The sequence below is a fragment of the Mustela lutreola genome, chromosome 5 (genome assembly GCF_030435805.1).
Source record: "Mustela lutreola isolate mMusLut2 chromosome 5, mMusLut2.pri, whole genome shotgun sequence".
In the NCBI taxonomy this organism is placed as follows: Eukaryota; Metazoa; Chordata; class Mammalia; order Carnivora; family Mustelidae; genus Mustela; species Mustela lutreola.
Window position 1 is genome coordinate 90,450,867 of NC_081294.1, and position 25,049 is coordinate 90,475,915.

At 37.7% G+C, this 25,049-nt stretch overlaps 1 protein-coding gene across 2 annotated transcripts in view; it reads right to left on the reverse strand.

Moving 5' to 3' along the window:
- Positions 1 to 25,049, reverse strand: part of ELOVL7 (ELOVL fatty acid elongase 7) — a 79,603-nt gene that overhangs the window by 20,243 nt on the left and 34,311 nt on the right. The window contains exons 1-2 of one of the 2 annotated variants that reach the window (XM_059175063.1): positions 9,782 to 9,801; positions 7,078 to 7,175 (exon numbers count right to left, since the gene is read on the reverse strand). In XM_059175063.1, coding sequence (XP_059031046.1) covers positions 7,078 to 7,141 — 64 coding nt within the window. In that variant the 5' untranslated portion in view covers positions 7,142 to 7,175; positions 9,782 to 9,801. Of the gene's footprint in view, positions 1 to 7,077; positions 7,176 to 9,781; positions 9,802 to 25,049 lie in introns of those variants that run through there. The other variant, XM_059175062.1, reaches the window with a different exon arrangement.

Consider the following 25,049-nt stretch of genomic DNA (forward strand, 5'->3'; position numbering starts at 1 on the left):
GACTCAATCTATACAATGGAAGCAAGCCAATTAAAACCTGCCCACAGAAGAAGTAGGGTGAGGTTAATGGGAATGCTAAACAAACTCTTTTTCTGCAGGATTTCTTAGTGCTTCGTGTTCATTGTGAATTGCCAAGATGAGAATGGTGGTATGCAACATTTCTCAAACTTATTTGGCCATTCCTCTAACTGATATTGTATAGAATACCATTTAACACCTTGTGGAACGAACACTGTGGAACACAGTTTGGGAAAGAGTTCTTTGCTGAAATAAATCTTAAAATTAAGCCATTAAAAATTAGGTAGTGATAAAAAAATTAGGTAGTGACAGGGGATTATGAGTATACTTAGGATGAAAAAAAATTAGGTAGTGACAGGGGATTATGAGTACACTTAGGATCACTGAGTGATATATAGAACTGTTGGGTCATTCTATTGTACATGACACTAATATAACCCTATACGTTAATTATATTGGAATTAAAAATTTAAAAAGCAGGTAGTGATGAAGATAAATAGGATCTGATCATTTTAAGATATAGTAAGGAGGCAAAAAACATAAAATGTTATAAATAGTTAAATACAGGGAATGAGAAACAGGTGGAAGTTAAGGAAAAACTGAGATTTTTGTTTAGGTAATTGTACTGTCGCTGAGAGTAGGAATGCAGGATATGGAGAAAGACTAGTCAGGGAGAGATGGCTAATGTTTTCAAACATCTTACACTTTGACCTTCCTCTAAAACATGTCTATGTAGACTCCTTTAGGCACCTGGAGATTTTAATCTGGAAGCAGGAGAAAGATCTGGGCCAGAGATGTACTATGGGAGATCTTTATCACATGAAAGGTGAACAACAGAGCCATGAAAGAGGCTTAGGAAAATGGGTAGAGTAAGGAGAGGAAGTGGTTCAAGTCAGAATCTTTAGGACTTAATCTTTGCAGGAGGGACGGTAGATGAGAAAACTGTTTAAAAAAAAAAAAAAAAAAAAAAAGACCGAGTGGCCAGAGAGAGAGAAGGAAAGCCACAGAAGTGAGCTATTTTGAGGCTAAGGGAAGAGTGAATCTTTGGAAGGAGTCAAAGGATAAAATGAAGCAGAGAGAGAAAGTAAAAATGTAGCCTGAAAAGGAACACTGGCTTTAACAAAAGGAAGTCACCGATGTCTTAGCAGGAACAATTTTAGTAAAGTATCCTGCACAAGATAGAAATTCAACAAAAGTTTGCTGACATATTCATAAAAACATAAAGTTCTCAAAATTAAATTTTGCCCCCTCATATTAAGAGTACACAGCACTGAAGTCTTTTACTGCGTTTGTTAGTCACCTTTCTTCCCTTCCACATGTTCCCTAGGACATCCGGGTGCCACTTGCAGTTTCAACGGCCAAACGGAGCGCGAGCCGCAGGCCGGTAACTCACCAGGGAAGTCACAGTAAATAAAAGTTTACCACACAAATGGCACGGAATGGAATCAGAACTGCTTCAACTCTGTTGAATTTCTTCTATCAGTGGGTAATCTGAAGCTTGAATATAGGAACATACGAATATGTCTAGTTTTCACTTCCAATGAAATAAGGACTTTCAGCCAGTGCCAAACAAGACCACTGGTAGGATGTTAACTAACGTGGTCACCTTTGGATGGTGACAGTATGGATGATTTAAATTTTTTTCTTCTCCTTTGTAAGCAATTTAAAATGTTCCTGTTCTTAACAGACATCATCGGTATGACTGAAACTGAGATCCGTGTGTGTGTGTGTCTGTAAAGGAATTCCTGAATTAAAGATACATTTTATTTTATTCTTTTTATTGACTCAGCAAGGGGAAAAAATATCAAATTACATCTTTCTGTTCTTCCTCTGGTAGCCCTAGAAAGAAAACAAGCCAGGAAAAGCATGCTGGGTTGGCTCAGGATGGAGAAAAAAAAAAAAAAAAGCTTAAAAAAATAATTTTTTCCCATAATTTAATATTTTAAGCATAGAAAATATATATTTTTTAATCCTATGTGTGACTTTCAAGTACTATAAATTAGAAAATATCATTGTATCTTATGGGAAAAGCTGGCTAATTTCATGTTATTTTCATAAAACAGTATATCAAGCCCTTTTGTTTATTTTTAAAACCTATTTCAGCAAAGCTTTGGAATCAGCTGGCCTGGGTTCTGGAACTGGCTCTGCCACTGACTCATGGGATCTGGAGCCACTGACTTCACTTCTCTGTGTTTACTTTCCTCATCTGTGAATTGGGCATAAAGCGGCATGTATCTCATAGGGGATTTAATGAGTTACTATATGTAAAGAGCCCAGCACAACCTAAGGACTCAATAAGTATGCATTGCTACTATGACAGCAGATCTGAATTCTGTCAGGATAGCAGAATTCCCTCTATAGAATTTAAAAATAAAAATCAAATTAAAAATCAAATTAAGAAATTAAAAAGAGAAATGACCCTGTTTTAACCGCATCAGAATCCTAAGGCATGGGTCCCAGGCATCCATAGATACTGAGGTAACCACAATGAACTATTAGAGTTAAGAACCAGGGCTTCAGGGCTTTGTCCACCTACACTGGGGGCCTCAGCATCCCTCGCTAGGTGCTCTGCAGTTGTCTTTTATGTGGTTTCCCTGCATCTGTTCCAATCTGCTACACCTTGTCTTCCATACGACTTCCAAATGCACTTTTTAAAAGTATAGCTCTGCCCAGATTATTCATCTGCTCACATCAGCTCTCCCTACCCAGCTATGAAATTCAAAGCCTTTACTACGATGTTCATGACTCCGGTCATTGTTAATGACTCTGACAACTGTTCATGTTGCCTGCCTTCTTGCTCAGTAACAGTTCTACCTTTCTGAACAGGGAGCCCACTTCTATGTGAGGTAGGGGGACTCCCCTGACAAGATGTCTGCAAGTCATGTGTGGATGGTGACTTGATTTGGGAAGTTGTGGGGAGACTGCTCAAAGCCATTTAAAGTCTGGGATAAAGACTCCCTGTGTGATTCCACAATTTACGAAAGATTCAGGGGTGAAGCGAGCTATTTTTTCCCAGACTCAAGAGGCTGAGGGAAGAGTGTTTCATGTACCTCCTACTTGGCCTCAGGGTTGGGCATAAGAGTCATGAGTTGAGCCAAGATGAAATAAGAGGATGAGGAGGCAGGTTGTCTACAGTCCATACCCTACTCATTACTGAAGTTCTGACTTATTGCTAGCCTAATAATTCTTTTCTAAGAGGGTTCCAGAGAGAGTACAGGGAAAATAGAAGTGCCACAAAGATAGAATTTTAATGAGCTTTTCCATCAACTACTTGTAAGAGAGCGTTCTCTTCTTAAGTAGCATGTACTAGCTCAAGTACACCCTTTAAAATTCAATGCACCAAGATGAAGACGCTGAGAGGAAAAGCAAACATGTACCTCCAGCGCTTTGTGAAGTACCAAAGGTTCAGAATGGCAGCAACTCAACTCACACTCCATCTTCTTGTAAAAAAATAATAACTAGGTTTGAAAAGCCATTATTACTAACCAAACATAAGGAAAGTTGCTTTTGAAACATTAACAAGTTTCCATTTCTCTACAGTCCAAAATGCTACTAGAGCATGCCTTCAGAATTTGACATCTCATATCTGGGAATCATAATAAATTCTCTTACAGCTTAGGTGTTAATTAACTGTTAATTAAATTTGGGTAGCTAAGGAATTTTCCACATGAAATAATTATGCATGCCCACTACTTCTCTAACAATCAGGAAACCAATAAATAACAGGTTTCCCGAATGCCACTCAAGAATAGGGCCAAAGCCAAGAATACACTTGAAAATCTTGGCCCTTGATCATGGGTTCAGTCCTTCCCAGGGTAAGCTAAGTAAAACTGGACTAAAATGGCCAGGAGTGATTTCTAATGGCTCTGTGAGATCAATACCACACTAAGCAGAAGCAAAATACCCTCCTGTTATACCTGATAGTGTTCTCACAAACTTATAAATCTAACACAAAGCATTTTAACCCTCTAGGCCCTGATTTTTTAAAACTTACATATATATATATATATATATATATATATATATATATATGAATAGACATTTATATATATATGAACATTTAAAAAAATTTTTTTAATTACAAAAATTTAAATTTAAATCTAATAAAATTTTAATAAATTTTACTTAAATTTTTAAGTAAAAATCTTAAATTAAAAATTTTAAAAATAGATATTTTATTTTTAAATTACATATATGAATAGACATAAAAAGCATATGCTATATTAAAAGTATTTTTAGATGACAGTACTCTTTCCATCATTTGTAACAACCACCACCATCTGTGTTTAGATACTTCCTAAGACACAGAGCACTTTTATGCACATTGTCTGGTAGCTCATAGGTACCATCCTCACCTCTGTTTTGTTGAAAAAGAAATGTCTATTTAACACAGACAATAATTTGTTCAAGACCACCTAGCCAGTCCATGGAAATGGCAGAACTTAAATCTAGTTCTTTTCATCATACATTCCCCTACCCCCTCCCCTCTCTCATGACTTCAGATTAGCATAACCATAGATGCAGCACTGCCTGCCCCTCTCTCTCACTTTCCCTGTACAGTCTGCAATGATTTTTCAGGGGCTCCCTTTGTTTCTCCCTAACCATCTCCAACCCTCTATTATTCCCTTTTCTGACCTAAGATTGCTTAGCTTTTCAATGAAAGTATTTCTAATAAAAAGCAGAGTCATCACATGGATTATAGTGGAAATGGAATTCAGAAGTCATTCATTTAAAAACATTTTATACTTTCAGCTCTATATGGATATTAATCATCATCTAAATCAGTTTGGCTCCTGAGTTAGGATACTGATTATCCTGAGTTAGGATACTGATTATCTGACTCTCTTGAGTTACCATATTTGGTAGAGTAAAGAGCAAGAGACTTATGCTTCCAACAGGTCCATTTCAAAAATGCACCCAAATCTACTTGGCTTCCAAGTTCAAATCATGACATTTCAGGTAGCAAGACATACCTCTACTTTGAAAAGTAGTTAAAATATTACTATTTTTTTTTAATTTTATTTATTTATTTGACAGAGAGAGAGAGATCACAAGTAGGCAGAGAGTGGGTGGGGGGGAGCAGGCTCTCTGAGCAGAGAGCCTGATGTGGGGTTCGATCCCAGGACCCTGAGATCATGACCTGAGCCAAAGGCAGAGGCTTAATCCACTAAGCCATCCAGGCACCCCCAAATATTACTATTTTTAAAATACAAAAAAGGTGAAAGCCATTAAAACAAGACAAATAGTATTTTAATTAAATACTGAATTTATGAGAACTACTATAAACCTTATGAAAGAAGGGGGACATCTAGAGAAATCTATATGTTCTCAGAATCATTACATAAGTTAAAAAACTAAGAAAAAAAGGAAGAAACACAGAAAGAAACAATCATTTTCTATTTCCCTACCAGATTGAAACTTCACTATTTATGGGATACTGAAAAAACCCTTGGTGCTCTTCCGGGGCAAATGTGTTGAGACCTTTTTTAGTGAAATAAAATTGGTCTTTAGCAGACTCCTGAGAAAGATGGCAACCACGACAGAATGCATCTTTGCTAAAATCTGCCTAAATTGGAAAATAATTCCAGTTGTGTTCAATGTCAAGAGGCAGCACTTTTTCTTCCTGAATTTGGAGAACATGTGATTTCTGGTTGATAGGGAAGAGCTAGGCTGAAGTGGTGAAGCTGGTGAATATGTGTCAAATAATTCACATATGAAATACCAGAAATCTAATCAAAACCAGGAAACACAGGTTCTCGTCTTTCCTGCCAACAACTTGCCACATTCTCAACAAGGTCACATCTCTGGGCCTCAGTGTCTTTAATTCTAAAATGAGTTAGCTTTGATGATACCACTTTTGATGAGGTCTGCCTCAGCTCTACAATACTCTGATTCCTTGTTTATTTAAAAATCGTTTTACCTTTGTCATATATCTACACATAAGGTGAGGGGCAGGGGGAGAAGGAGAGGGAGAATCTTAAGCTGGCTCTGTGAGGAACCCAGCAGAGACCCCAGTGAGGGGCTCAATCTCACAAACCTGAAATCATGGCCTGAGCCAAAATGAAGAGTTGGATGCTTAACCGACTGAGCCACGCAGGAGCCCTACCTTTGTTACATTTTTAAAATGTTCTGTGATGGTTATAAAAGCAACACACATTTGAGTGGTATTTAAAAAAAAAAAGACATAGTGGTGCCTGGGTGGCTCAGTGGGTTAAAGCCTCTGCCTTCAGCTCAGGTCATGATCCCAGCGTCCTGGGATAGAGCCCTGCGTACGGCTCTCTGCTCAGCAGGGAGCCTGCTTCCTCCTCTCTCTCTGCCTGCCTCTCTGCCTACTTGTGATCTCTGTCAAATAAATAAAAAAAATCTTAAAAAAAAAAAGCCATAGATAAGTAAATAGAAATTACCCATAATCCTATCACACACAGACAACGGCTCTCATAAAAGTAATGTATGTGTTGTTTTATAACCCATTCTTCGTTTAACATATTCAAACTTGACTTGGCATTAAATTTCTCCTAGAACATTGATTTTTTTTTTTTTTTAAATGGGCATAGCAAGAAGGCAGACATTTCAGAATTACTTAGGGATGAGCCTATGAAACAGTCCCTGCCCTCTCTGATACAGCCCTGAGGGTGCAACCCCTCCCATTCAAGAACCAGTATTGTTGCCATTAATTGCTATTTCCTTAGGAACAAGAGGGCAGAACAAGCCTAAGTGCACTGTGCCTCCAAAAATCACTTTTAATGACTGCTGAATTGGAATGTACCATCATCTATCAACCAATTTTCTTCACTGGATATTAAAGCTGGATATTTATAATAATATTTTCATTATTAAAAACATCATAATGAACACTGGTATAGCTCTATCTTTGTGCATATTTGTAATGAGAACTTTGATACTTCCTCTTTGTTAACTAGTAATAAAAATTAATATTTGAGGTGTTATGAGGTTGTGTTAAGTTGCAGTCTCTCATTCTGTTTCAGAGAGATCCTATTAAATACTGGATCTAACATAAAAAGAAAAGATGCGCCTTAAGTACGAAGTTTGGTTACTTACCAGCATCTTTGAGCCAACTATCATATAGACGCACGGTTCTTGACGTAAGATCACTGAAGGCCATTTTCCACAGGATTTACTGGCTCTTACAATGGGTTCTTCAGTACAAGAAAAAAAAAATAAATGAGTTTATGATCTATAAGTGCAAATAAAGCCAAGTTCTAATAAAACAATATGATAAATGCTAAATATTTAATAGGAATATTTGGCAAAACAACAAACTTGGACTGAGGGTAAGTGCATTAGAGAACCACATTAAACCCTGATACAGTGGCAAAGATTTAAGATTTTTCATCATTATAAGAACAATGCTTACTTTGCTGAAAAAGGCTAACATTCTGTGTACAAGATAAAAAAGGAGTGAATGATTCTAAGAACTTTCATAAGGGTATCTCCCTTTTACAGCAACAGTGCAGATTAGGAAAAGACTACCTTCCATGGCAATTCTTAAAATAAAAACCGAGTAGAAGAAAGTCAAGCAGATATACAAACATTCCAAGAAACTACTCTGAACTAGGACGTATAGCTGATCTCCAGGCATAAAACAAGGTCTTCCGTATGCCGAGTCTTTACAATTTAAGTGGACTACAGTAGAAAGAAGGAAGGAAAGAAGATCTACAACAGCCAAGGAAAAGCTGCCTTGATTATCTGGACAGATACATAAGAAGAGTTGTAAAAAGACGTCTTTGGAAGAACAAAACAAAACAAAAAAACTAGTGAAAGGAAACTAGCCCTATTATATATTAAAAGATAATCTAAATCTTCAATAAATAAAACAATGTGACACTGACACACAAAGATGCAAACCAGTGGGATACAGCAGAACATCCAGAAATACACCAGATACAGTCAGGAACTATATTTTGTAAATTCTCAGAAGTACATTCTCCCACATATGAACACCTCTGAAATCAGCATACCTCTTAAAAATGTATGGTATGCCATAAAATGAAGTGTATTTGATTCAAAGCCATAGAGTGGGAAGATGAAATAGCTCTGGAGATGGATGGTGGTGATAGTGCACAACAATGTAAATATACTTAATGTCCTGGAACTTCACACTTAAAAATGGTTAAAATGGTAAATTTTACATCATGTATGTTTTATCACAATAAAAAAGAAATTCTTTAGGCCTACAAAAGGAAAATTCAAACTTTCTTCTAGCATTCTAAAAGCCATTTTAGAATATAAGCGCATATATACATATATATGTATATATATATATATACACATACATACACACACATACATACATTTATATTTGGAACATAAAATATTTCTTTTTAAGACATATAGTATATGATAAAGGTGGCATCTCAAACCAGTGGGCATTGAATTACCAGCAGTTTTTCAAAAAATGGTGTGATACAATGAGATAGTCATCTAGGGGTAAAGGTTGAATCCAACTATCATACCATAAACCAAGATAAACTCCAAGTAGATCGAAGATTTAAATAAGAAAAACTGAAAGAAAAAGAAAAAGAAAAACAGAATCATGAAAGTACTAGATGACAACAGAGAAAACACTTCTAGTCTTGGAGTGGGAAAGGACTTTCTAATTTTGACTTAAAATACAAAAGACATAAGAGAAGACTAACAAATGTAACCACCTGAAAATTAAGAGGAAAAAATTAAAAAGTAAAAAATGACAAACAGGAAAAAATATGCTCAGTTCATACCACAGACAAATGCTACTCTCCTTAATATATAAAGAGTTCTAAGAAATTGATTTTAAAAAAAAAGACCTATAAGACAAGAAAAACATGGGCAAATCTCATAGAAAAGGAAATACAAATGGCTCTTAAACATATGAAAAGTTGTTTACCTTTAATCATAGTAAGAAATTTATACTATTTTATTACAGTGGATGGGCTAAAATCCAAACATTTTTATCAGTCTGATTGGCGTAAATCCAAAAACATGTTGAGAAGGCTATGGTAAACTCATACATTGCTGGTGGGAGTGCAATGACCCTTGGTAATGCCAATTTGGTAGGAGAAAGTATAAACGCATTTTTTTTTATAGCAACGTTATTCTTAGAAACATCCTATAGATACACATGCACATATGCAGAATGACATATTCAAGGTTATTCATTGCATCAGTTAGTAACAGCAACAGACTGGAAACAAGCCAAATGTCTAATAAAAATGGACTGGTTAATAAATGATAATACATCTAAACCATGAAATATTATGCTATTTTAAGTAAGAATGAGGAAGTTCTCCATGTGCTGATATGGAAAGTCATCCAAGATAAATCTCTATGTGAAAAAAAAAAACAAAGGAAGTTACATAATTTTAAAATGAAAAAATTTTTATATTAGAAAGGAGGAAAGCAGTGAGAATATAAATTTGCATTTATTTATATTAGCACAAAACAAATTCTGCAAAGATATCCATGGGTAAGGGAATGAGGTACAAAGTGGGCTGAAGGGGTAGAAGGCAGACCTCATACTGTTCGGTTTTTAACTAATGTGAATACATTACCTATCCAAAAAATAAAGAACTGAAATATTTCAAAGGGAAAATAAAGGAATAGGATCAGCCGCACCTTTGCTGGACCAACCTACTTAAACATCCATACACAAATGCACATACAGACAAAAGAGAGATTTTTATCTTAATTCCTCAAGGGTCCATCCCCTCCAGAGGATCTCTCCAAGTTCGGGGAAGTATCTCAGCATGGCTTTGGTACATCATACCTCCTCAAGCTGAGTTCAGATTCAAGAATTGTGGTGATGCCAGGGTCTTACTGGAGTCAGCCTGAGCTCTTCCCTATGGATTCCCTTCTACAATGACAAAAGCCTTGGTTTGGATCTCACCATTTAACAGCTGTATGACCCTGAACAAAATGAAAGCTCAATTTCCTAATCTGGAAAATGGTGATTCTACAACCCACCAAGATAAAATAAAGTAACTCAGAGTTGTTTTGAGGACCACATGAGATAATATATACTTGTGACATTTAGAGCACAGAATCCAATAAAGAATGGACATTTCATCAAAGTCAGACATCATCACTTGCAGAGATAAATTTTGCCAATTTAATCAGAAAGCATCTGGCCAAACTCATTATCTAGTAGAGCTGAATAGCATTTTATGCAACAAATCTAGAGAAAGCTCTACTGCTTTTGTTTTAAGAACTGGAATGTCCAATTATATCTGAGTCTTCCCTTGATGTTTTCCAACTATTTTGTTCTGAGTGTTTTTAAAAAAATTTTTTTTTTTTTTTAGAGATTTATTTATTTATTTTAGAGAGCCTGAGCGAAAGCAGGAGGGGCAGAGAAAGCGGGAGAGAGAACTTCAAGCAGTCTCCACACTGAGTGCAGAACCCAGTGTGGGGCTTGATCTCACCAACTGGACATCTAACTGGCAGCAGCATCCAAGTACCCTGCTATAAGTGTTTAGACCATGCTAAAAGCTATTTACCTGTACAGGCACCTTTACTGCAGGTAAAACAGACCTCGAGCCATTATTCTTATAAACTCCCAAAATAATGCCGTTTAAATTACTCCAAACCGAGATTCTAATTATATATGGTATATGGTGAGGTTACATTTCAAACTATTATTCTGTTTTCCATGGAATTCCTTCCTCTTCTGTTTTTCCCCCCACTCAATCCACGCAGGACATTTTCCTCTCCCTAAATTTCCAAAAGCACAAAAACTCAAGAAACCACAGATTAATGCAGATTAGAAACATTCACAGACACTAAACAGAGCTGGTTTCTCTAAACCCAAACACTACACAAGTTTGAAATGAAGGGAGAAGGGAAAGGCAGTCAGAGGAGCAACTCATACTAGATGGGAAGCAGGAGCAGATGTTCTCTAGGGGGGTGAGAGATGGAGCACTGGTGAGGTAGGAAAGGCATCCATTAGTCCAAGCTCCTAGAGTATGGACTCTTTCATTGATCCTTTACTTGTATATAACCAGAAATCCAACCGTCTTTAACACCTGTGGGCCCAGAAGAAAGAAGAAGTATGCAGAATTATGTAGGGATGGGGCATGAAAAGAAAACCTGATCCTTTAGCCTTGTTAGAAGTGACACCACATGGGCGCCTGGATGGCTCAGTGGGTTAAGCCTCTGCCTTCGGCTCAGGTCATGATCTTAGGGTCCTGGGATCGAGCTCCACATCGGGCTCTCTGCTCAGCAGGGAGCCTGATTGCCCCTCTCTCTCTGCCTGCCTCTCTGCCCACCTGTGATCTCTCTCTGTCAAATAAATAAAATCTTAAAAAAAAAAAAAAAAAAAAAGAAGAAGAATAAAAAGTGACACCACACAGCCAAGAATTTTCTAGGCTGGACAGTACTGGACTGGATGCCAATATTACCTTGTAGGGACTGATCTGGGAAACTGTTAACAACTGAATTTGGGGCAGCCTGGGGTTGTCCTCTGAAAGATATAGAGCTATTCTTAGACTAGAGTCGGGCATCTTATTGACTCCTAACTACAACATGATTTAACACGGATACTTGACTGTTAGACAGTGGTACATAGAGATGAGAAGAAATTTACTCCAGGTGGTGAAGGTTTAGAGATATCTTCCAGCTAATAGCAGAACTGGGACCTTAATAGCCAATTTAAAATGCTTACTAGCATAAGATTTCAGGGCTAGTAATGTCACAAAAATCAGGGTTCTCCTGTAGGTGAAGCAGAGAGTTAAAACTCAAAAACAGTAGACAGATGACTACACCTCCATCAAGGGAAGACACAAGGGAGGCACTGGAGGGGCCCACCTCCAAAGGCCTCAAAACTATGTGGCAGTCAACAGGAGCTTGTTGATGGAAGACTGGTACCAGAATTCCACTACCTATAACTGACCCATGAATTCTCCTTGTTTTTGACAGCATCACATGGTGACTGGGTCATTTGGTAACACAGAGGGTTAAACTGCCCAGACTAGCTTCATTAGGTCCACATTAAAGATGTCAAGTTCAAATGTGGGAAATGTGCCTGCTGCCAACAGAAGGCCCTTCCCATGGGCAGCTTCCCTAGATATTACTCAAAGACATAAGTGGCTTATGTCAGTGCAGCATGGATAGAACACCAGAACACAGACAATATGCTTGAGGTATCTGATCACTTCATCCATTTGGCTCAAAGCTATCTTAACAGTCATTGCAAAGTGGAACTCATCTGAAAGAGTTTCTTGGTGGAATGCACCCAGATGAGGATGGGACTTTAGAGTTGCCTGTGATAGGAAGTAGCTAGCAGGAGCCCAGGAAATCTAAAACCATGGCCCACCATTTCCAGGTCAATCCTCATGTGTAGAGATTTATCCACACCCTGTAAAATACATACAGGACATCTTCTCTGGGGGAAAGAAGTGGTAGAGTCAGCATTTGGCTTTCCTAGGGCATGTCATGATCCAGGAGCAAGGCCATATGGTTTCCCTTTCTCTTGGATGTCTGGAAGGTTCTGAGCTCCCACTGATCTTTGCTTTGGAAATCAGACATCAGGAACAAACCTACAAGAACACATCTGCTGAGGGACACAAAAGGAGCTACAGGAAGGTACCAGCATAGGGATGGAGGTTTATGGTGGAAATGAGGCTAGCAGGGTAAGAACAAAACAGCTGACCTTTCTGTGGAAAGCCAAGTCTGCCCGCATAAAGAGGTGGTGGTTTGAAACTTCACCCCTGTACAAAGCAAGGAATGAGAGAAGGGCAGGGCAAATCAAGCTAGAAATCATAGAAATCATAATTTCTCATGGGAGAACTGATAAGGAAAACATGCCTTCAAATGCAGTGTTACAAAGGAGAAAAGCAGAGCCAGCTTACGAAGCAAAAGGAAAACTCAACCCTGAATCATCAGAAGAGGATTGGGGGAGGGGGGGTGGTTCAGTAGTGAGTCAGAACAGGGCATTGGGACCTCGGGCTACACGGAGGTAAAAGGTCTTCAGGTGAAAAGTGTCAGACAGCATCTCTCTGAGTAATGATGCTGGAAAACCAGAGTTCACATGGAGTCTCCAGAAGAAAAAATTCTGAGATAAGATGTAAAAATCTCAGGAAGAAATCAAAGACTGCTAGGGAAACCTCCACTTAGATATTAATCTGCAGGTTTCCTGTGTATTCCCTGCCCCACCTGTTTCCTCCCTGGATCCAGATTCCCCTTCCACCCCCATCCTCTGTACATAAGTGGAAAGAAAACCTCGAGGAGGTCATGAGGACAGAAGGTTTGGGTGCTTGAGTTTGCTCCATCCCAATGGTATAGTTAGACTGAGGCTGGGAATGGGATCAGAAACTTTTAAGCATATTAAAATGTGAGGAATGACTATAAAATAATAACTTATTTGTTTAAACCTAGATTTCCCAACCTTGGTTGTACTGACATTTGGGGACAGACAATTGCTAGGTGTAGGAAGCTGTCCTAAGCACTGTAGGCTGCTTAGCACCGACCCTGGCCTCCACCCCCTAAATGCCAGAACTCCCAAGTTGAGACAACCAAAAAATTTCGAGAAATTGACCAACTGCCAATCCCTAGTTGAGAATCCCCAATTTAAACCAAACAACCAACATTTGTTCATCCAGATAAGAGCAGTTGGTTCAGAGTTACTACTTTCGCAATTATACATTTATTTCAGTGATGCTGTCATTCAAAAAAAAATTTAAGCTTTTCTTCACAAAATGATCTTAGAGTTTTTCAGAATGTCATTTAAATAGCTCTAAGGGGTAAAAAATCTTTGTCTACTACATCTAGAAGTCAGGTCATAACCAATCATAAGTTAAGAATGATTCTTGGGGTGCCTGGATGGCTCGGTCAGTTAAGTGTTTAGCCTTGGCTCAGGTCATGATCTCGGGGTCTGAGCCCCACATTGGACTCCCTGCTTGGTGGGGAGTCTGCTTTACCCTCTCTCTCTTCCATGCTCTCACTACCCCTCCCTCAAATAAATATATAAAATCTTAAAAAAAAAAAAAAAAAAAGAATGATTCTGAAGGAAAATGGATGAAGCTGAGCTCCACCTTGTTAAGTGGGGTGAGAAGCATGGCAATGGAGAAATTTTACTTATGATTTACTACTAACATTTTCAACTTATACTTCATAACCTTAAGAGAGTTTCAAAAAAAAAAAAATCCGGAAACGTTTAGAGTCATAGCAATATTAGTGGAATAAATGTATTCCTGAGGTAACTGAGGAAACACTCATTTATATGTATATATTCCAGCATATTAGTTTAAATCTTTTTCTCTATCATCTACTATGAACTCCAATTAAAAGAAAGTGAATTTAGAACCTGAAATAGACTCAGTGAAAAATGATTTCGAATAACAGATTTTCAATGTTGTTAATTACCATACAGGTATGTGTGAATGTACACACACACACACACACACACACACACTGCAGAAGCAAAAATACATGTTTGACATACCTTCCATACAGGATTTTGCATTTTAAGGTATATATCTGTTTCTTCTTAGGATTTCCTTTATCAATCCCCCCGAATTTTTTTGCCATTTCTATTCCATAGCTAGGTTGTATAAATTGCTTCGGGAATGAAACAGAATAGCAGAAGAGAAACAGGAAGTCTTATCCTGGCTTTAGAATTAGGAAAGCTTAGGCTCTTTAGCCATACAGAAGAACCCGAGGACACAAGAGATCTGAGAGGAAACATCTGAGGTTTCTATGTCTTCTAGCATAGAAGAGCTAGTTTTGGGACTGATGAAGGAGGAGTTGGAGGGAAAGCAATTAGTACCCACCTCAAAGAGAAGGGCAAGAAGCCATGGCAAGATGTCAGGCAGGATTAAGGGAAGAGAGGGCAGAAATGGTCAGGCTCAGCTGCCTGGGTAGAGGGGGAACAGGTGGCTGATGGGGCCTTAGGCTGGCATAGAGAGTTTCTCTTCCTCTAGCATGGAGCAGGAGCCACAGAAACACTTCTGAGTATCCTTGACAGACCCAGAAGAATTGCAGAAGAGCTGTAGAAAATGAAGCAGTCATGCAGCTAGCGACAGCATAGACCTGCGGGGACAAGTAGCCAAAGAGTTGATGGGACCCTGGATGTCTCAGGGAGAGCAATGTTGACCAAGGACATCAAGGACTAAAGGGCTCTTCCTTCCAAGTAACATGATCTTACATAAGCTTGTTTTAACTTGCTGAGGGGGATGAAGTGGGGGAGTAGCCTATTTAGAATGGCATGAAATAGGTTCCTGCCACCCCCCCAAAATAAACCTTTATTAAAAAATAAAAACTGAGCTGTAAAGAAATGAAATTTTGTTCTTACGTAGCTGACTTTGTCAGTTGAGGTTTGAAACCATTTACTTTAGGTATGGAATCAGGTCACTACATTTTTTCTCCTTTCCCTATCCCTTATCTCAGTGGTTGCCAGATGTGGTTGAAAATAAAAATTAGCTGAAGAGAAATCTAGATTCAGTTAGTATATTTGGGGAGATTCTGATGATGGGCTAGGTTTGGGAACCTTTCTCAAGGCTGCATCAGCCATTCTGAGACACAACACCCACAACATGAGGAAATGGCATAAAACTCATGACAAAGGATCCAGTTAATGAATGTCACCTGGCTATGATAAGACATCTGGGTCAAGAAGGGCAGTAACAGTAGGTGCAATCAATACTGGTAAGTTTTCTCTGGTGATGCAAAACATCCCATAAGAGATGTGAAATCTGGGAGACCTTTTAGTCAGCACATACACCCAAGATATAAGGAAACTAACCCCCTATTTTTTTTTTCAAATTATTTATTTGAGAGAGAGAGAGAGAATGAAAGTGCATGAAATGGGAGAAGGTCAGAGGGAGAAGCAGGCTCCTCACAGAGCTGGGAGCCTGATGTGGGACTCGATCCCAGGACTCCAGGATCATGACCTGAGCCAAAGGCAGTGGCTTAACCAACTGAGCAACAGAGGCACCCCTAACCTCCTATTTTGAGAGCGAAATAAGCTTGAAGTTCCCAAACACCTGGGAAAGGGAACATCATTGCTACATCTTAGGTCTTAGTAAATTACAGAAAAATCAGAATATAAGTCTTGTCTTTTAGGAAAACAAAACTAACCACAAATATCAAATAAAAAAAAAAAACCTATCTGACTTTTTGTTTTGCAAATAGGAATGTTATAGTACCAGGGAAGAGATTTTTGTCTGTAAGAGAACACTCAATTTGAAGTGGCTTAAGCAGTAAGAGGATGAGTTCTAGAAAAAGAATCTAAAGACAGGGAAATGTCTTCTGAGTTGATTATTATCTCTTTTGTTATTCTGGTGGAAAAAGATAGTGGCAATCATTCCAAAGATCACACTCTCATACACCTTCATCCAGACCAGTAAAGGAGTCTTTTGTCTCCTTTTTAGGAGCTTCAAAATGCCTTCCCAATGCTCCCCAGAAGCCCTTGAAATGTCCCTTCCCAGAGGTACATCCCAAGCCAATATCTAAGCCAAGCACTGAGAAATGATGGGGACCCCTTTGGTTTCTTTAGGGTAATTGGTACTGTGTTTACCACAACCCCACAGTAACATGTGGAAGCACAGGTCTTCAGAGAGGAAGAGGAGCCTGAAATAAGAGCCAAGAGTGGTTATCCCACAAGGAAGAAGGGGTTTAGCTTTGAGAAACAATGTCTGCTGAAAGTGTGCATTGAACAGATTACTCTTTAGTGACATTTCTAATGTGGATTGAAGCTCTGAGACTGAACCCATCCATCTCAGTGCTGCTTGTCCTGCTGAAAAGTGCTTTAAGTAAGACGTGGTTACTATGTTAAGCAAGCCACACAAGACTTTCTAGTGACTTTGATATATCTGCTATTTAGAATTATCTTGTGCCACAGTCTCTTTAATGATGCAGATGACACACTCTAAATTCATAAACACAGGAGAGCATAGGGTTGAACTCAAAAGGATAATTGTTATGCCACTTCCACGAACTTATGTTTTCCTGACTGGTATACAGCATGTTTAAGTAAAATGGGTCTTTCTCACCCCCAATAACAATGACATGGTAATACATATTAATACTCTATGTGGATAGATTCAGAACTGCCCTTCCATCAAGTTTTTTTTTTTTAATTTTCAGCATAACAGTATTCATTATTTTTTCATCACACCCAGTGCTCCATGCAATCCCTGCCCTCTATAATACCCACAACCTGGTACCCCAACCTCCCACCCCCCGCCACTTCAAACCCCTCAGATTGTTTTTCACCATCAAGTTTAAGAGTTGTAATTTCCATGTCAAGCAGGACCTCAAAACAAGTATCTCAAAACAAGTACCATCCACTCCATTCCTCACTATTCCATTATTTCATCTTGATTTCCACTCTTTACTTTCCCTTAATACAGGGACTTTTTAATATTAGATGCCTCTGGAAAATACAACACTATATACGCAAGATCCACCAGACTAATTCAGGTTACATTTCTGTTTGGCTTGAGCTCTGCAACTTTTATCAGTACTCAAGAGCAAAGAAGCAAGTAAACTTTAGATGCTCATTTAACAACTTCAACATGTTACTATGACAAGAAACCAGTGATCCTAGCAACAGGCTCCAGCAGGAAATGGAAGTCATGTAAACCTTTAGCACAATGCTAAAGCACGCTATTTATTGTGCTTACCCTCAATCTTGTGCTAACAGAGGGCTTCCCAATCTGAGTAGACCCATTAGTATCCTTGCCAAGTCTCTGGCCCCAATGCAGCATTTATCTCTGGAAACATCAAGCAAATTTAGAGAAGATGCAGAGAACATTTGGGGTAAATAAAGAAGCTGCTAAGTTCAGTGCAGTAGGGAACAGGACAATAAAGAGGGATCCCTGCCCGCAACCTCCACATGTGGGAAGAGCCTAGAAAATGGGATGAGTAACTCTGAGACAAGCATCCAAAAAACTGTATACAGATGGGAGTGACCACCAGGACCAACAGGACTTGATTCTCTGTCTGAAGAAGTAAGGGGTCCCTCAAGGACACTTTCACTCCTGTTTGTAACCCAAGTTCTAGAACAATGTCTGGAGTAAAACAGACGCTCAAGAAATATCTGCTGATGGAATTCTGAAATGTGGTAAACACAGAAGAAAAAAGGAAGTCAAGGCAAGGCAAGAGGGCCAGACCAGATACCCCACTCCTTAGGCCTTCTTCTCCACTTTGTTCCAATGAATGCCATATTCCCCTCATTCATTTTCTTTCCAAACTAAGGTATGTCATTGTGCAAGGAAGTGCTGAGCAGGATACAGTATTATTTTAAAACCAAGGCCCCTCAATTCAAATAACTTTCGATTTGGCAGGAAAAAGAAATGCCTACACAGATATCTAAAATGCAAAGCAGAACACAGGGTCTGGAAAACAGCTGACAGAGAGTACTACAGCTTCTGGGAACGAAGGCTTACTTCTGGCCCATGCGACCAGGAAGAAAGACCTGTTGGAGGGGAGGATACATGACTTGAGCTTTGAGAATAAGATTTCAATAGGCAAAAATGCAGGCACCTGGCAGAGAGGAGGGACACGTACTGCAAGGAGAGGGATCTCCAAGGGAAAACTCATTCATTTGTTTTCTCAACTAATATTACTGGTTTTTTTTCTTTTTACTGGATAGGAATGATCGATTTTTTTTAAAAAAAGATTTGATTTTATTTATTTGACAGACAGAGATCACAAGTAGACAGAGAGGCAGAGAGAGAGAGGAGGAAGCAGGCTCCCTGCTGAGCATAGAGCCCGATGCGGGACTCGATCCCAGGACCCTGAGATCATGACCTGAGCCGAAGGCAAAGGCTTTAACCCACTGAGCCACCCAGGCGCCCAGGAATGATCGATTTTTACTTCTTAAGGTATAACTCACATACCACATTATGTTAGTTTCAGGTGTACAACATAGTGATTTGATGTTTTTAAACATTGTGTGATGGTTACAATAAATCTGGTTACCCTTCTGTCAACTTACAAAGTTAATACAGTGCTGACTATATTCCCCATGTTGTACACTATATCCTTGCAACTTATTTTATAACTAAAGTTTGTACCCCCTAATCCCCTTCACCCCTTTCACCCCCAACTCCCCTTTCTGTGGCAATGACCAATCTTTTTTCTGTATCTGTAAGTCTGCATTTTGTTTTTTAGATTCCACATATAAGTGCTATTATGCAGCATTTGTTCTTCTGTGTCTGACTTATTTTACTTAACATAGTACCTTCAAGGTACACACACACACATCTTCTTTATCCATTTACCCGTTGATCACTGATGAACACTTCGATTGCTTCCATATCTCAGTCTTTTTTTTTTTTTTACTGGATATGATTTTTATTTATTGTGCTATAATTGACATACAATATTATATTAGTTTTAGATGTACAACACAGTGATAAATGAAGCTGTAGTCAATATATATTTTTTGAATTAGTGTTTTTCTTTTCTTCAGATCAATACTTGGTAGAATTGCTGGGTTATATGGTAGCTCTATTTTTTTTAAAATTTTTTATTTTTTATAAACATATATTTTTATCCCCAGGGGTACAGGTCTGTGAATCACCAGGTTTACACACTTCACAGCACTCAATATGGTAGCTCTATTTTTAATTTTTTGAGTAACCTTTACGGTTTTCCATAATGGTCAAACCAATTTACGTTCCCACAACAGTACTGAAAGATTTCCTTTTCTTCACATCCTGGCCAATACTTGTTATTTTTTGTCTTTTTGATGACAACCATTCTGATAGGTGTAAGGTGATATCTATTTGGTTTTGATTTACATTTTCTTGATCATTAGTGATGTTGAGCATCTTTTCTTGTACCGAGTGGCAATTTGTGTGTCTTCTTTGGAAAAAATATCGATTCAAATCCTCTGTCCATTTTTAATTGATTTTCATTTTTTTTCAGTTGTATGAGTTCTTTACACATTTTGGATATTTATCTCTTATCAGATATATGACTTGTGAATATCTTCTCTCATTCAGTTGGTTGCCTTTTCATTTTGTTGACAGTTTCTTTCACTCCAAAGAAGTTTTTTGTTGTTGTTGTTTTTTGTTTTTAAGATTTATATATTTTAGAGAGAGAGAGACAGAGCCAGGGGAGGGGAAGAGGGAGAGGGAAAAGGGATGCAGACTCAACACTGAGCAAATGCCCAACACGGGGCTCAATCTCAGGACCCCAAGATCACCACCTGAGCCAAAATGAAGAGTTGGATGCTCCACTAACTGAGCCACCCAGGTGCCCCCTGCAGAAACTTTTTAGTTTGATGCAGTTCTATTTGTTTACTTTTGCATTTGTTTTCCCTGCCTTTGGAGTCAGAACAACAACAACAAAAACATAACTAAGACTGATGTCAAGGAGTTTACTGCCTATGTTTTCTTTAGGAGGATTATGGTTTCAAGTCTTATATTGAAGTCTCTAATCCATCTTGAGTTGATTTTTGTATAAGGTTTAAGATAGAGGTCCAGTTTTCCTAACACCAGCCATTCACCTCTCCCCATCATATATTCTTGACTCCTTTGAACATACAGGTGTGGGTCTATTTCCGGGCTCTCCATTTTTTATCATTGATCAATGTGTCTGCTTTTATGCCAGTATCATAATGTTTTGATTACTATAGCTTCGTAGTATAGTTTGAAATCTGAGTGTGTAATAGCTCTGGCTTTGTTCTTTCTCAAGATTGTTTTGGCTAGTCAAGGTCTTTTGTGGTTCCCTACAAATATAATTATTTGCTCTAGTTTTGTGAAAAATACCACTGGAATTTTGATAGGGACTGCACTGAATCTGGAGATAGCTTTGATAGTATGGACACTTTAAATATATTAATTTTTCCAATCCACAAGCTCAGGAAACCTTCCATTTCTTTCTTCAATGCCTTATACTTTCCAGTGTACAGATCTTTCACCTACTTGGTCAAATTTATTCCTACATATTTTATTCTTTTTGATGCGATTGTAAATGTAACATTTTCTTAATTTCTCTTTCTGATACTTTATTATCAGTGTACAGAAATGCAACAGGTTTTTGCATATTAAGTTTGTATCCTGAAACTTTACTGAATTCATTGATCACTTCTAATAGTTTTTTAGTGGAGTCTTCAGGGTTTTCTATACACAGTATCATGTCATCTGCAAATGGTGGCAGTTTTACCTTCTCTTTTCCAATTTGGATGACTTTTATTTTATTTTTTTTCTTGATTAGGTGATGTGGCTAGGACTTCTAATATATGTTGAATAAAAGGGGGATAGTGAACACTCTTGTCTTGTTACTTACCTTAAAGGAAAAGCCTTCAGCTTTTCACAATTAAGTATGATATTAGCTATAGGTTTTTATAAGTACCGCACGCTAACCAATTGTGCCACTGGAGCTCCTTATCTATAGGTTTTTAATATATGGCCTTTATATACTGGATATAGTCTATCTATACCACTTTGTTGAGAGTTTTTATCATAAAAGCATGTTGATTCTGTCAAATGCTTTTAGTCCATCTACTGAGATGATCATATAATTTTTATTTTTCATTTTGTTAATATGCTGTATCACAGTGATTGCTTTGTGGGTGCTGAACCATCTTTGCATCCCTGAAGTAAATTCCACTTGATCACAGGTATGATCATTTAAAGTTATTGTTGAATTCAGTTTGCTAATATTTTATTGCCAATTTTTGCATCTAGGTTTATAAGGGATATTAACCTGCAATTCCTTGTCTGGCTTGGGTATGAGAGTAATGCTGACCTTGTGAAATAAGTTTGAAAGCCTTCCCTCCTCTTTAATTTTTTGGAAGAGTTAGAGAAGGATAGGTATCAAATCTTCTCTGAATGTTTGGTAGAATTCACCAGTGATGCTGTCTGGACTTGTGTCTGTTGGAAGGTTTTTGGTTAAGGATTCAATATCCTTACAAGCAATTACTCTATTAAGACTTTCTATTCTCCCTGTTTCAGTCTTGGAAGACTGTAAATGCCTAGGAATTTATCTCTCCAAGACCACCCAATTTGTCGGTGTATATCATTCATAATAGTCTCATGACCCTTTGTATTTCTACGGTATGAGTTATGACTTCTTTTTCATTTCTGATTTTTTTTAAATGTGCATCCTTTCTTTTTCTCTTGTTGAAGTTCAAGGTTTGTCAATTTTGTTTATCTTTTCAAAAAACTAGCTCTTAGTTCCACTAGCCTGTTGGCTTTTTGTCTCTATTTCATTTATTTCTGCTCTAATCTTTATTATTTCCTTCCTTCTACTAACATTGGACTTGATTTGTTCTTTTTCTACTTCCTTTCAGTATAAAATTAAATTGTGTGAGATTTCTCTTTTTTCTTGAGGTAGGCCTGTATTGCTATGGACTTCCCTCTTAGAACTGCTTTTGCTGTATCCCGAAGTTTTGGTAGATTGCTCATTCTAGGTGTTTCATTTCTCTTAATTTCTATCACTTCGTAGTTGTTCAGGAACATGTTGCTTAATCTGTGAGTATTTATAGTTTTCCAGTTTTTTTTAGAAGATTTTATTTATTTGAGAGAGAGAGATAAAAAGAGAGAGCATGAGTGGGGAGGAGAGGGTCTCTGCAATGAGCAGAGACCCTGACATGAGGCTTGATCCCAACCTGAGCTGAAGGCAAGTGCTTAACTGAGCAACGCAGGGACTCCTCCAGTTTTCTTCTTGTGACTGATTTCTAGTTTCATATCATTGTGGTCAGAAATTATGCTTGATATGATTTTAATCTTGAATTTTCTGAGAGTTGTTTTGTGGCTTAACATGATCTATCCTGAAAGTGTTCCATATGCACTTGAGAAGAATGTGAATTCTGCTGCTTTTGGATGGAATGTTCCGTATGTATCTACTAAGTCTCCCTGGTCTAATGTGCATTCAAAGCCAATATTTCCTTACTAACTTTCTGTCTAATCTATCCATTGATCAAGTGGGATGTCAAAATCCCCTGCTGTCATTTTATCCCTTTTTATCTGTTAATATTTGCTTTCAATATTTTGGTAATTCTATGTTGGGTGCATATATATCAACCAATTTTCTTAAGAATCTGTTACATGTCAAGCACAGTTTTGGGTGCCAGTAATATGATAGAAAACAAAACAAAAATCCTGCCTGCATGCTATTATAGAAGAGCTTCTGGTATATTTCCAAAATGTTTGTTAGTCTATTTTGATATTTGATATTCTATTTGATAATACATAGAATTAAGGAGGGGAATAAAGGAAAGGTCAAAATAGGAATGGTAGATTCCAGGGGTGGTACTTGATCATGGAGGCATCAAAAGCCAGAATAAAGAATTTATTTTGGAGTTAGTTCTGTTGATGATGAGGAGTCATTAGAGGTTTCCCAACCAGGGAATGTCTTAACTAAGGTGGTGCTTGGAAAGATTAACTGGGTGGCAGAGTCCAGGGCTGGGTAACTGAGGGTGTGGTTTGGAAGGAGGGAGAACAATTGTGCAACTATTGCATCCTATTGGGAAGGATCCAGCATAAACATCACTTCCTCTGAGATGTCATCCCTGATCTAATCAGTCAGGATTAGGTATCTCATGGAGGTGTACTCATAATAAATTGTGACAGCACTTATTGCATCATATTGCAAATGTCTGTTTATTAATTCTTATCTTTCCATCCATCAAAAGGAAAGAAACTGAGCCTCACTACTCCTAGTGCCTAGATTAGCGCCTGGCATGTAGCAGATAATATTTGTGGTATAAGTGAAAAATCAAGTGTTATACATTGAACTGAATCCCCTTAAAATTTGTGTGTTGACCTGCCAGGTCTCTGTGGATAAGTCAGCTGCCAATCTAATATTTTTACCATTGTATGTTACAGACTTCTTTTCCCGGGCTGCTTTCAGGATTTTCTCTTTGTCACTAAGACTTGTAAATGTTACTTTGGTGAGTGCTATGAAGTGTGTAAACCTGGCGATTCACAGACCTGTACCCCTGGGGATAAAAATATATGTATATAAAAAATTAAAAATTAAAAAAAATTTGTGTGTTGAAGTTCAAGCCTCAGTACATCCAAATGTGATCTTACCTGGAGAAAGAAACGTCACAGAAGGCAAATTAAATATATCCAGAAAAATTTCACACAAAAACCTATATACAAATGTTTATGGTGACTTAATTCATAATCACCCCAAACTGTAAACAACCCAAATGTTCTACAACAAATAAGTGTATGAACAAACTATGGCATATCCTTTCAATGAAATACTACTCAGCAATAAAAACAAAGACTACTGATATTCCAGCATGGATAAATCTCAAATATGCTTATGCTAAGTAAAATATACCACATACTACAGGATTCCATTTACGACATTCTGAAGAAAGCAAGGCTATAAAGAGAGAACATATTAGTGGTTGCCAGGGAATGGAATTTGGAAGAAGGTGTGAATACAAAACACAACACAAGGAAATGCTTTAGGGTTAGAGAACTAAGGAGAGAGAATAGAGAATAAATAAATAAATAAATAGATAGAGAAATACAGAGAATAAATAGAGAAATAATAAACACAAGGAAATGTTTTAGGGTTAGAGTAAAGCTGCATCTTTACTCTGATGGCAGTTACATGACTCTATGAGTCAAAACTCCCAGGACTATCAATCAAAAAACAGTAAATTTATACAATGTAAAAAGAGTTAATTTCCTGAATATTAATTTAAAAGACTTTAAAATCTCCCAAAAAAGCAAATGATATGCAAAAGAGAAGAAATTCAGGCTGCATCAGAGTTCTCTAAAGCAACATTCAATGATATGTGAATTAATGTAACATTTTGAAAGAAACAAAGTATAACCTAGGAATATTATACCTAACTAGAGATCTTGCTCAAGGACAAACGCAGCAGAAATACCTCTTTAAAAACTGGGAGAACTTAGGGAATATAACATCAGCTTTCTTGAAAAAATTATATGGTAACAAAATCAAGCAATTATATAGATGAATCAAAAAATTCAGAAATAGAGAAGCCCTTTTAAAAAGACTGGTTGGGGGTGGGCAGAATCCATTCAAATATGGAAAGAATAACAGGACTACAGAGAAAAATGTAAATATTATAAATCTCTAAAATATAAAGGCATAATTAT